This window comes from Siphateles boraxobius, unplaced genomic scaffold (assembly GCF_051911475.1).
Source record: "Siphateles boraxobius isolate OS27281-9 unplaced genomic scaffold, OSU_SipBor_1 7, whole genome shotgun sequence".
Lineage (NCBI taxonomy): Eukaryota > Metazoa > Chordata > Actinopteri > Cypriniformes > Leuciscidae > Siphateles > Siphateles boraxobius.
Window position 1 is genome coordinate 22,058,477 of NW_027509197.1, and position 12,483 is coordinate 22,070,959.

At 41.0% G+C, this 12,483-nt stretch overlaps 1 protein-coding gene across 10 annotated transcripts in view; it reads right to left on the minus strand.

Moving 5' to 3' along the window:
* The window catches only part of stxbp5l (syntaxin binding protein 5L), a 196,220-nt gene that overhangs the window by 105,672 nt on the left and 78,065 nt on the right, over positions 1-12,483 (minus strand). For all 10 annotated transcript variants that reach the window (XM_077216031.1, XM_077216035.1, XM_077216033.1 and 7 more), the window contains exons 3-4: positions 11,750-11,831; positions 7,458-7,558 (exon numbers count right to left, since the gene is read on the minus strand). In XM_077216031.1, coding sequence (XP_077072146.1) covers positions 7,458-7,558; positions 11,750-11,831 — 183 coding nt within the window. The remainder of the gene's footprint in view (positions 1-7,457; positions 7,559-11,749; positions 11,832-12,483) is intronic.

Below are 12,483 nucleotides of genomic sequence, written 5' to 3' on the forward strand. Positions count from 1 at the left end.
ATTTTCTGCCCGCTTTGTCACACGGCCAGAACAGCCTCATACATGTCAGGTTAAGAATGTAAGTTACGTGCCCGCTCACGAGCGCTCACGCTTACTAACAGACACACCGCCTCCGAAAAAGACGCGCGTGTCCCGCTGCGGCCGGACCGACGTCAAAGTTTATTTCCCTGTCAGTCCCCTTCAAACAGGCTACTGCAGTGGTTCATTTAGCAGCCGGTTTGTTCACCCTCTCGCCTGCACACAAACGCCGTTTTCACGGTGACCCAGAGAAATCTCAAAAAGAGTATAATGTCTGGTCCGGCTCACGCCGTCGGTGTTTTAAGTGTAGTGAAAGTGCCCACGCCCCAGTGTTCACCCCTACACACAAGCACTTCGAATATCGTGTCACTCACAGAGCACACTCTCATAAAGCGCTGAAAAGCCGCTCGAGTGTTGAATGTAAGAAATGTGTCCACAGGTCTGTGCCCACTATCTGCCCGCTCTGTTACACGATCAAAAAAGCAGGTTATGAATGTAAGTCTCATGCCCGCCAGAGAGCGTTCACGCTTGCTAACACAAACCTCCCCCCGGGCTCCGCCTGCGCGTTTATGTGTTATCACAAAACGTAGGGCTTTAATAAGACGCTCCCCATCCATTATGATCGGGGCGTCAAATACACTTGTAAGTCTCGTGCCCGCGCACACGCGCTCACGCTTACAGGAAGCTTTTCCACCCGGAGCGCTGCTCGCGCGTCAAAAAGTGAAAAAAGAATGTTCCCCATCCCTTATGATTGGGACATCTCACATATATCAGCCGGTTTCGGCTTTCAGCGAGCAGCCTTTGCCCAGAACCGAGAGCGCGCACGCCACGCTTTCGGCTCCGGTTCAGTTTCACAAGCCCGCAAATGGCGGCGATCTGAACCCGGAGGCCATTCGCCCCCTAGCAGCTCACATAGCTGCGTGGGAAACTATCCCAGGGATTTCAGAATGGGTGCTGAGCACAATAAAGCAGGGCTATACACTTCAATTCATTCGCCGTCCCCCGCGCTTTCAAGCCCGGACCGCGACGATAGTGAATGCGGAAGTAGCACACCTACTTTACACAGAAATAGCAAAGCTGCTGTGCAAAGGGGCTATAAAAAAGGAACCGCCTTCTCTGAGCGAGTCAGGTTTTTACAGCCGATTTTTTCTGGTACCCAAGAAGGACGGAGCCTTCAGACCTATCCTAGATCTGAGATATTTGAACAAAGTGCTTGCGAAAGACCGTTCAAAATGCTTACGACCAGGAAAATCCTCGCGCACGTTCGCCCGAGGGACTGGTTTATTTCTCTAGATCTGAAGGATGCCTATTTTCAGATTCAGATAATACCCCGTCACAGACAATTTTTGAGATTCGCCTTCGACGATCAGGTATATCAATACACCGTCCTGCCGTTCGGCCTGGCCCTAGCACCCCGTACATTTACGAAGTGCATGGACGCGGCGCTCGCCCCCCTGAGAAGTCAGGGGCTGCGAATAATGAACTATCTGGACGATTGGTTGATATTGGCACAGTCAGAGACAGAACTGCTATCTCACAGAACAGTGCTTCTCAGTCACTTGGAAGGCTTGGGTCTCACGGTCAACTGGACCAAGAGCTCATTACTGCCCAGCCAGTCCATTTCCTTTTTAGGAATAGAACTGGACTCGGTGACCATGACGGCTCGTTTATCGACACAGCGCGTGCGCCGTGTTCGCCACCTAGCCGCATCTTTCCAAAAGGGCAGCTTTCTCCCTTTCAAAATATTTCAGAGGATGTTGGGCTGTATGACATCAGCTGTCTGTGGGATCCTATGTAAACCGTCAGGGCGGTGTGTCAGATCCATAAATCTCTGCAATCTGACGGAATGCCTCCTTATTTGGTCTCAGATGCACCTGCGTTAGCTGAGGGCGGCGCATGTGACTGGCCATTTGAACGACGGCCCAGACAAACTGTCCAGGGACAATGTTCCCCCAGAGGAATGGTCCCTGCACCCCCAAACGGTCCAGAAGCTGTGGCGCTTATTCGGCAGAGCGGAAGTCGAACTATTTGCGTCAAAAGACAACGCTCAATGCCCGACGTTCTTCTCGAAGGACGAGGACGCCCTGGCCCAGGTTTGGCCCAGCCTCCCGCTATATGCTTTCCCTCCGGTCTCTCTGTTACCACAGGTGATCAAGAGAATCAGGGAAACGTGCCACTCGGTGCTCCTCATAGCCCCGCGTTGGGAGAATCAGATTTGGTTCCCGGAACTAGCACGGCTGTCACTTACAGCTCCGTGGCCGATTCCGGTGAGGGCAGATTTCCTCTCTCAGGCTCGCGGCGCGATCTGGCATCCCCATCCAGAGCGCTGGTCTCGGCACGCATGGTTGATCAACGGGTACTCGTTGCCAGAAGGAGTGATGAACATGATCACGCAGCCTAGAGCTCCTTCCACGAAAAGGCTCTACACGTCTAAATGGTCGGTGTTCTCCGGATGATGCACCGACAGAGGTCTGGACCAACGGACATGCGGGGTGGCGCATCTGCTCACCTTCCTACAAGAGCTGTTGGATAAGGGGAGGTCCCCATCCACGCTCAAAGTATACGTGGCGGCCGTGGCAGGGTTCGCAGAATCGACGCACGGCCAGTCACTGGGAATACATGAGTTGGTCATCCGCTTCCTTAGAGGAGCTAGAAGGATGAACTCGCCGCGCCCCCGGTCGGTTCCTATGTGGGATCTTTCATTGGTCCTCGAGGCCCTGAAAGCCTTTCCATTTGAACCACTAGACTCCGTGGGGTTGAAATATCTATCACTGGAAATCGTCTTTCTGACTGCACTGTCGTCAGTAAAACGTGTGGGGGACCTGCATGCGCTGTCTGTCAGCGCATTGTGTCTTGAGTTCGGGCCGAATGACCCTAAACTCATCCTCAGAACTAGACATGGCTATGTTCCTAAAGTGATGGGCACTCCATTCAGAGCGCAAGTTATTTCGCTGTCAGCTCTGACAGCATCTGACAGCGAAAGTGAGGTGAATCTCCTCTGCCCTGTCAAGGCGTTGAGATTTTACATTACGCGCTCCGCCTCCTTCAGGCGTTCAGAACAGCTTTTTGTTTCGTTTGGTGGGCGTACCAAAGGTCTCGCCTCCTCGAAACAGAGCCTGTCCAGATGGATAGTGGACGCTATAGCAGCTGCTTACGCGTCAAAAGGTCTGCAATGCCCTCTGGGCATCAGGGCCCATTCCACGAGAGGCGCGGCCTTGTCGTGGGCGTGGTCCAGTGGGATTTCTTTCCATGACATATGTGTAGCGGCGGGCTGGAGCTATCCGTTTACCTTTGTCAGGTTTTATAACCTAGAAGTTCCTGCCTTGCAGGCTAAACTTTTGTCAGTTTGAAGGAGAGGTGTATTCTGCCCAGATATTCCTGCTCAGATCACTCTCACGTGACTCAGCTCTCCTGGTTGAGCTGCACTGGTAGGGTATATGCCATGTGCCTATACAGACCGGCGCGCTGCTCTGTATTTCCTATGTGTGCTTATGTACAAGTGATGGCCCGCGTGGCTGGCCACCTTTTTTTCCACTTATGGGGTTCCCCTGAAAGTTCGGGGTCTCATGGTGGATGCTTGGCGAGCACGGCGTTGACAAAGTGTTCCCGTAGCGTAAGCTAAACTTACGCAATACGAGAGAACCTCTCGTAAGAGAACGATACTCAGTTCTCTCTAGGGCGGGAATGATTATTGCGTAACCGGCCGTGCTTGCGCCACGAGCGACTTCGCTTCAGTCGACGAAAAACCAGGGAAGTCAGCCTACAGCCCCTACTTTTATACGCTAAGCCACACCCATTCTGGCGGGCTGTTACGCTATTTACATTTATTCATTTAGCTGACGCTTTTATCCAAAGCGACTTACAATTGCTATATATGTCAGAGGTCGCACGCCTCTGGAGCAACTAGGGGTTAAGTGTCTTGCTCAGGGACACATTGGTGTCTCACAGTGGATTCGAACCCAGGTCTCTCACACCAAAGGCATGTGTCGTATCCACTGCTCCATCACCACCCACGGTCACATCACCACCCAGGCGCGGACGCCCTTCATTGGGCGTGACGTCACGCCGGGCTCACTGGAAGGCTGCAGCAGTTGCCCGCAGGGCAGCCAATGAGCACGCGAGATGGCCTGCTCTAGGTCTGCTAGCTGCTGCACTGTGTTGACAATGAATACAAAATTAAGGATAATTTTTTTGGCTTCAATATCTCGAGAAGATGAATCTTTCCCGTAGCGTAAGCTAAACTTTTGCAATACTCGTTCCCTCTTTAGAGAGAACCGAGGTTACGTTAGTAACCGAGTATCGTTTTATGGCATGTAACTGCATGCTGTTATTAGGCTATATATAGGTATCTTTATCAAAGTGATCTGCCCCATCTTAGATAAAGTTTAAAGCATTACCAACTCTTTAGTACCACATTCAAATGGAAAAGAACCATCAAGACAGAAATTCAAAAAAATATATAAATTGAAAGAAATAAAAAGCTATCATTTGAGACACAGCATGTAGGCTAACTGTTAAAAAAACAACTACGCGCTTGTTTGTAAAAAATATTTATTATTAAAAGAATTCATAAGAATTATTAACTCATTTATGTGTCCAGCACTGTCACATCACGTCACGTGACAAAAGAACGAGAGACTCAGACCTGAAGACTCGAGAGGTGAACTAATCCTATCTGTTTCCAGAACAGAACCTACAGGATGATGCACAGTCAACACAAAATGAACGAATCCCTCTCTGAGACAACTCTGTAGTCTCGAGTCATATTAAAGATTCATTCATGAACGACCCATCACTGTAGCTACTGCTACCGCGTGTTTATTCCTGCAATGTTCTTGTCATTTCTCTTGTGGATTATCTTTTTTGTATTCGATCGATTATAATAAAGTGCTAAATATCAACTTCAGAGATTTTTTATAATGGACTGGTTTTTGATAGCTAAAATACTCCCTAGTTATGTTCACACTAATTTACGTCAATCTGAATGAATCCAGTATTGAGTTCAGCTTCTGAAAATTCTGTTGTTATGTACCCCAAATGCTGCAATCCAATTCACACATTTACACGTATTCCAAACAAAACTTCATAGTGCGCACAGTGATCAGTTGCCGCATTCAGAACCAGAAAGCCATGTGATAATGTCACCAGAGCAACCATGAGTATAAAAGCCATTTCAAAGAAGAGCTTTTTTAGCAAACATTTAGTAAATATACAGTATTTTCCACTGACCAGTATAAATTACATGCTTATTTTATTTCCTATTGATCAGATTATTTCAGGTTTACATCACCCTTTCCAATTCAATGGAAATTTCATTTGGATCAAACTCCGATTGATCAGATTGACTGAGGTGTTGACATGAAGGTTTTCAGTCCAACTGAGTCATCAATCTGATTACTAACATTATTTGGTTGCATGTAAACGTAGACACTGTCTTTCATCCTTCTCTTGTGATCCACTAAATAACCAAATGCCTTCAAGTGTAAACATTTCATTTTTTTATGAGGATAACTCAATATTCAGCCAAAGGAAAAAACAAAATAAAATACATGTGATAAATGCAAACATGTGCATGGTCATGCGGATTTCATTCAGAGGAAGGGCATGTAGAATAAAGCTGACGACTAGCTGACAACATTTATAGCTAAATGATACACACTGCCCCTGGCATAACAATGTAAACACATTAGAAGGCAGTTACAGGTGGGTTAGATAGCAATATACAGTAGTCTGAAAAAATCATCATTCACTGGATGTTATGAAGACGCTAATGCATATGTAAAAGCAGAATTTAACAGAAATGTGGACGGACAACATATTGAATTTTCGTTTGGCATCGTCTGGACTTGTGTGAGCTACAAAATGTCACAGAGCATTTTGTCATTTAGCTGTTTTGCCTCAAGGATACTTTCTTTTCTTATGACCGTTTTGCAACTTCTCTCTGACCCTGACAATTAAACTGACCTTTTTTGCTGCTGTGTCTTTGTGATTTTAATATAAACATACCTAAACAACCTATTTGTATGTGAAATTCTACCAGCTTTATCCCACACTCTCATACAAGCTGCAAGTTTACTGTCAGATCAAAAATAGCCTTATTACATTGTGACATGTTCACAAAACAAGTGCTAAAATGTGACACAAAAACTGCTAAAATCCAACTGAAATTATCATGCTGCTATAATGCTAAATCACCATATGAGTATTCATCGTCTGTCTGCTATCAAATGCATTTCAGTTGAGGGTAGGTCAGTTATCTTTTTCTCTGGTTCAAATATTACAAAAAATATTTCCTCTTTTATTCTTTTTTTCCTCTTCCACAGCAATAAGCCACATTTGGACAGGGTCCTCTCACGTCCAGTGATTAGGTGGGAAGGGGACAAATATAAAAAATAAAGAAAAGATGTTCATGACTTTCTCTTCAATTCACTCAAGGTCTTTCTGTTTGTACAGAATACGTCAGTATTTCTGTCATAACTTCCGGAAAGGTTTCTATACTTCTTTATAACTACAAGAAGCTTGTGCATTATGGTTGCCCATAATGCAACCGTAACATTTCATACCTTCGAACGAGAGCGACATTTATTAGAGCTCACCCAGACTCATTCAACAAGAGTATAGAGTAACATAAATCCATATTAGACATAGTGGGTCAGTCTCCATTGCGTGAACAGTGCACAGTTTGATATATATATATATCAAACTGTGCACTGTTCACGCAACAGACAGAAATCGTATATACATATACTGTATAAAATGAGTTATAAAATATTAAATTATAAGGGACATTAAAATTTGTTAAGTAAAACCATATTTCAACATTGTAATTTTAAAATTATATATTATGTATAATTATATATACATATTATAAAATATTACAAATTAAAATAATATACAGCATTATGTATAAATAAATATTATATATAAAGGGAAAAAAAAACGTTTGAACTCATTTTGATTTTCATGTGGTCTTTAAGACGTCAAAACGCATGCTAGTGCCTAATATAGGGTTGCACAGTATAAGGTTAATGCTACATTTTATGATGGATGTGATATTTTTATTTAATAAATACTGTACTGTGTCCATTGCATTTTTAGAGAATAAAAAAGGCACTATATGCTAAGAAAACATCCCTGAAGAGAGAAGACATGAGCTAGAACAGTTTAAAATATTGAGGCTTGGCTTCACACTGTAGCCTTGAGCCATCTTGGTTTACTCCATCACATATTCATTCTGACCAATGTTCTGCGGCCTTGGGCAGTCAGCAACTTCTCCTCAAGTTGAAATATTTCGACGGATTCTCACTTTCGATGTAAAATATAATAAGATCTTTGGGAAGTTCATTTTTGACTTGAAATATTATGTGTGCTCGGTTAATAGGCCTGTTAATTCCTTAAAAAAAAATAAAAAAAACTTAATTATATTAGTAGCTACTCACCGCTCTCTGTTGAATTTAAGAGAGTGTAGGATAGCCGGACGTCGCTGTCGTAAGTTCCAGAGATGCAGTGTGTCGTCCGCACAGGCTGTGACCAGCGCCCCCTATGGATATATAAGTGCAACAACAACACTCATTCCCTGCAATGAGGTGGCAAATTTACACCATTAAGAATATCCTCTAACAATGGCATATTAAATTCCTTCTTTGTAAGTTCTAATCCATTGTATAAATTTGTGATTGGAGTTTTATTTCAGCTGATCATATCAACCATTTTGCTTCTTCGTGTGCCAGTAAACACCCTTGGAGATCATTCAAATTCAGTTTAATAAAGTCAGTTTTCTATTTCTGACCTAAAAATCATGCAATGTATATACTAAGTACCTAATAACAAACTTCTCAGACCTGTAATTGAATTGCTTTTATTCACTTTCTATGAATGATGTGGCATACGATGCTTCTTCCAGGTCACAAATGGAAATTTGTAAAATGGAATTTACTGATATAGTTGCGGGGAAATGATAAACCTTAATTTGTTTTGTCATATTGATATGTTTCAGTCTGTACAACTCTGCTGTTTTCCCATGCATTTCATGCATATTTCATGATATTAAAGTCCTCCTTGGATATAGACCGCAATAGTCTGAAAAAGCCATGCTCTATGTATTACAGAGCTCTGGATGGTGTTCATGGTTAATGGTGGACAGAACGAGGAGGGAGAGCAAAAAGTGATGAAAGTGTCTAAAAGTGTGAGTGTGAAAATCTCTTTTCCACTGTGCCTGACACTGTCAGAATGACAAAAGTCTTTCTGACCCGGTTTATCTGAAAGACCTATATAGTTTTGTAGTCTGTATTGAATTTTCTATTCAAAGCCAGGCACAATGTTCAGGAAGCAAATAATTCAGCTTGTAACCTGGAACAATGAGTGATATTTCAGGTTCTGGATGAGAACATGGCAGTGTTCTGAACATCTGAACATGTTTTATCAAATCACTGCCTAATCTGCGGGTGATCATATGCCAATAGTAAGTATATAAGTCTACACGTTTATGTTCCTCATGATTGTATAGTTTTGGTTCCATCTTTATTCCCATGTCTGTAATGCACTGAATCCTAGTTTAGTTCAGGTGACTGACAACTGTGTTTCCATGGAGATGGTGTTTAGGTAAACAGACTGCACCAGCGCACCAAAGGACAAAGGCAGAGAAAAACAGACATCAAGAGGAAACTTTAGTTGTGTTGTTTTGAAGTCAGTGTGAATTCCCATTTTACTTCCATTATGTGAAGATTTCCAAGTATTCAACAAGAAAAACAAAGTAGGGTGTAACATTGAATTCTTCGGGATTTGATTAGATGGTAAGTCAGTGTTACCAAAAACGAGTGTTTACATCATATATACGTAGATGCCACATTCCACACTGTTAGCGTGTCGTCACTCACAGTAAGAATCAATGAGGCCACAACATTGTGCAGCTTCTCGTTGTGAAACCCCCGAGATTTAAATCCCCAAAGAAATGGGATAACCTTTCGCAGATGAGTGTTGGTTTGTGTTTTTATATGCATCAACTCAATATGACATGTTTTTAATAGTTTTAATGTTTTTACTTTTACTATGGTAGTATCGTGTTAGTGTTAGCTGACATCTTGTTGTATTGTGAAAGTTTAGCAAATTAATCTGCTGAAGTCTTTCATACAGCCAGTCAACTTGATATATAACAAAATATATCTGTGGTTTCCATATCAATGAAGCCAGACCACATGAGGTCCAGGGCTGTTATTGTTAACTGAAACTAAAATTATTACAATTTTTTTTTCCGCTAATTGAAATAAAATAAAATAAAATATGAATATTCGATGAAAAACCTTCACTTGAAAAAACTGAAAATTAGAGATGTTGCCTTAGAAACTGAAGTTGAAGTACAAAATGATACAAACTACAAATGAAATAAAGTTTTTAAATAAAATCAATTAAAGCTAATTTCTATTTTTTTACTAATAAAACTGTCAAAAGCACTTAACAAAAGGGTTCAAACTTAAACTAAAATTAAAATGAAACACTAAAATATAAAAAAAAATAGGAATAGTAATAAATACTATAACAGTATGTTTATATATATATATATATATATATATATATATATATATATATATATATATATATATATAACACTAAAATAACACTGATGAGAGTTGCTGGAAAGGAAAGATGTTATAAGACAAACCATTTTCCTTTGAATTAACATGGAATGATTGATCATATTCACAATAAGACCTGGAGCATACATTAAAAGTTAATAGGGTTATTTTGATTGCATGTTTACTATAAGAAAATTTAATTAGAGAGAGAAATGTGCTGTAATCTACTAGAAGTGAGAAGACGTGGGACTTATTGTATGAATGCAACCATCTAGTTAGTGAGGTACCATCGCTTGTGATGAATGTTATTTACATTGATACCTCAGTGTTGTTAATTAAATCAATATGAATGAAAGCTGAATCTCTAAAGTGTAATATCTCAGTAATGCACCTCAGGATAAAATGTCAAGAGTGTGCGTGCACAATATTGGTCCAATCAATTCCTACAGTCTCATGTCTCACTAAATAAGATGATTTTAAGTGTGTTATAACGTCTGTGTCTTATTGTGATCAATTCATCAGAGCATTTCATTCCCAAAAAAAAAAAAAAAACATTTATCAAAATGTATTTATGTTCTCTTAATCTGAAGCAACTTTCCCTTTTTAGCTGACATCACCTCTGTAAAGTAATGTTAACCAATAGCAAAATATCTATTTAGGTATCATTTCAGAGTCAGGCTACTGCTTTAGGGACAGAAATACAGCCTTTATGAAATCTTGTCACTAGATAATATCACACAATAATGTAATGTTGCTTACCATTAATTTAATAAAGAATCAGCAAGTATAAAAATGGTCACCATAATTTTGCCAAGTAAGACATGTTCCTGAATCAACATATTTTGTTGATCCTGGAACAACATTCCTATCCAAAAATTATTTCCACATTTGCATAGTTGACCATTACAGCATTTCACTAGATTTGTAAAGAGATGAGTTTGTAAACTTGTTTTCCGCCAAAATAAAAGCTCAACTGCAGTTTCCATCAAAATAAAAGCTCACAGGTTTATCTCTTGCATGTAGAAATAAGGACGAAACTAATTATGAAAGTTTCATTTATTTTTCAGTGCATTTGTTTTACAATAAAGGGTTATACAGTCATAGGAATAATATTATTTTGTTATTATTAGTAGTAGTAGTAACAGTATTATGTAGCTTAATGTAGACTGAGACACTGCACTGACATTGTTCAATTTGCACACTGAATATGGGTTGGAGCTCTGAATTTTGAACTCTCAAAGTGCACCAGATGTATGAATTTATCTTCAAAATGTACAAAATGTTCTTCTGGGGGCATGCACCCGGACCCCCCCTAGAGGGTTGAGAACCACCAACCACAATTTCACAAAAATCCTGTGGGAAACACTGAACAAAAATGTTGATCCAGTAGCATGTTGCACTTGGTGAAATCATGTTCACCGTCCTCGGTATCATCTCAGTTCTCAGCAGGTAAGAAGCTAAAATATAAATGGTCTGATTCCTGGGGCAAAGATTTCATCATCTCCACAACTGACTGCCATCTCACTTTCCAGTCTGGCTCCACTTTTCACCGACCAATGAATTCCCGACGGATAAAATCAACCCCTAAATGTTTTTCATTCATGTTTTTCAATCTTCTGCACTCTGAAAAATGTCTCATTACAAAAGTAAAATAGCTTCTGAATGCCACTTTCTACTGACTTCAAAGATGTTTTTATGGGCTGATAGGAAATTGAAAGAAGACAATAATAGGTGGAAAAAGTGGAGAGCGTTCCTAAATTGTTGTAGTCCAAAATGGCCACGTGACAACTCTCACACTTTTCTTCTTTTGTTAACGCTCTAACTTCTTGTTATTCATGAGTTGATGTGGTGCGTGTGCGTAAGAGCGAGACAGAGAGGCTGAGAAACGTTCAGCACTTGACACGTCTGATGGGAAATAATGACTGCATTAACAACACAGGGCAAAGAGGAAGAGAAGCTCTTGACCTAAACGTATTCCTCTGCAGAGCTGAGCATGCATTTACACATGCGGTATTCACATACACACGCCGTCTATCCTAAAATACAGATTAAAAAACACATATGCACTCTGCCCTCCTACGTGCTTTCTGCATATGCTGCGCACATGAAAATGGGCTGTAATATATGTGTGCCTGCATGTGTGTGTGGGTGTTCAGTACCTCATTGATGAGAAACTGCAGTTGGAGAACTGCCGCCCCACTCTCATGCTGACAATGACAGTCCACTCCCGGCCGTCCCAGACTGATGACATCACAGAGTTAAGGAAAAAAGGACAGTCATTTACAATGAAATTCTGATACTTGAAAATTCGAAAAGCTTCGAAATTTGAAGGTTGTAAATGGTCATATGCACTTTCGACACTTTTCATACAGCAAGCTGGATTAGACAGATACACAGCATATAGTGTACAGTATGCAGCTCAAGTATAAACTGTTTAAAGGCCTGCGCCAATATTTTTACCTACTTTTGTGTGTGCATTACTGAAAGAAAGAAAAAGAGAGAGACGATGAATCTGTGGCACGAGTAAATTGACTCATAAAGTGACATTAACAGATTAGACTCTAAAAGCAGCTCCTCACCAAGTTATAAACAGATCTTCCTCTAAGAAAGTGCTTAATGATTTATCTCAGCAGTCCACACACACACACAGCAATTGAACAAGACGGTGGGAACAGAAAGTGTATGATGCCATTTGTCTCTTCTCTTATCTAAAAGAGAAGTGTCCGATCACTTCAAAGTAGTAAAATACAGATAATAACAAAGGAGGGAAATGCTTTCAAGACAGAAACAAGGTAAAATTCATTCAGTATAGTTCACACCACACACAGAAGAGGTTTGTATAGCAAGAATGCATTAAGCTGATGAAAAGTTTGAGAAAAGACACCCATACAAA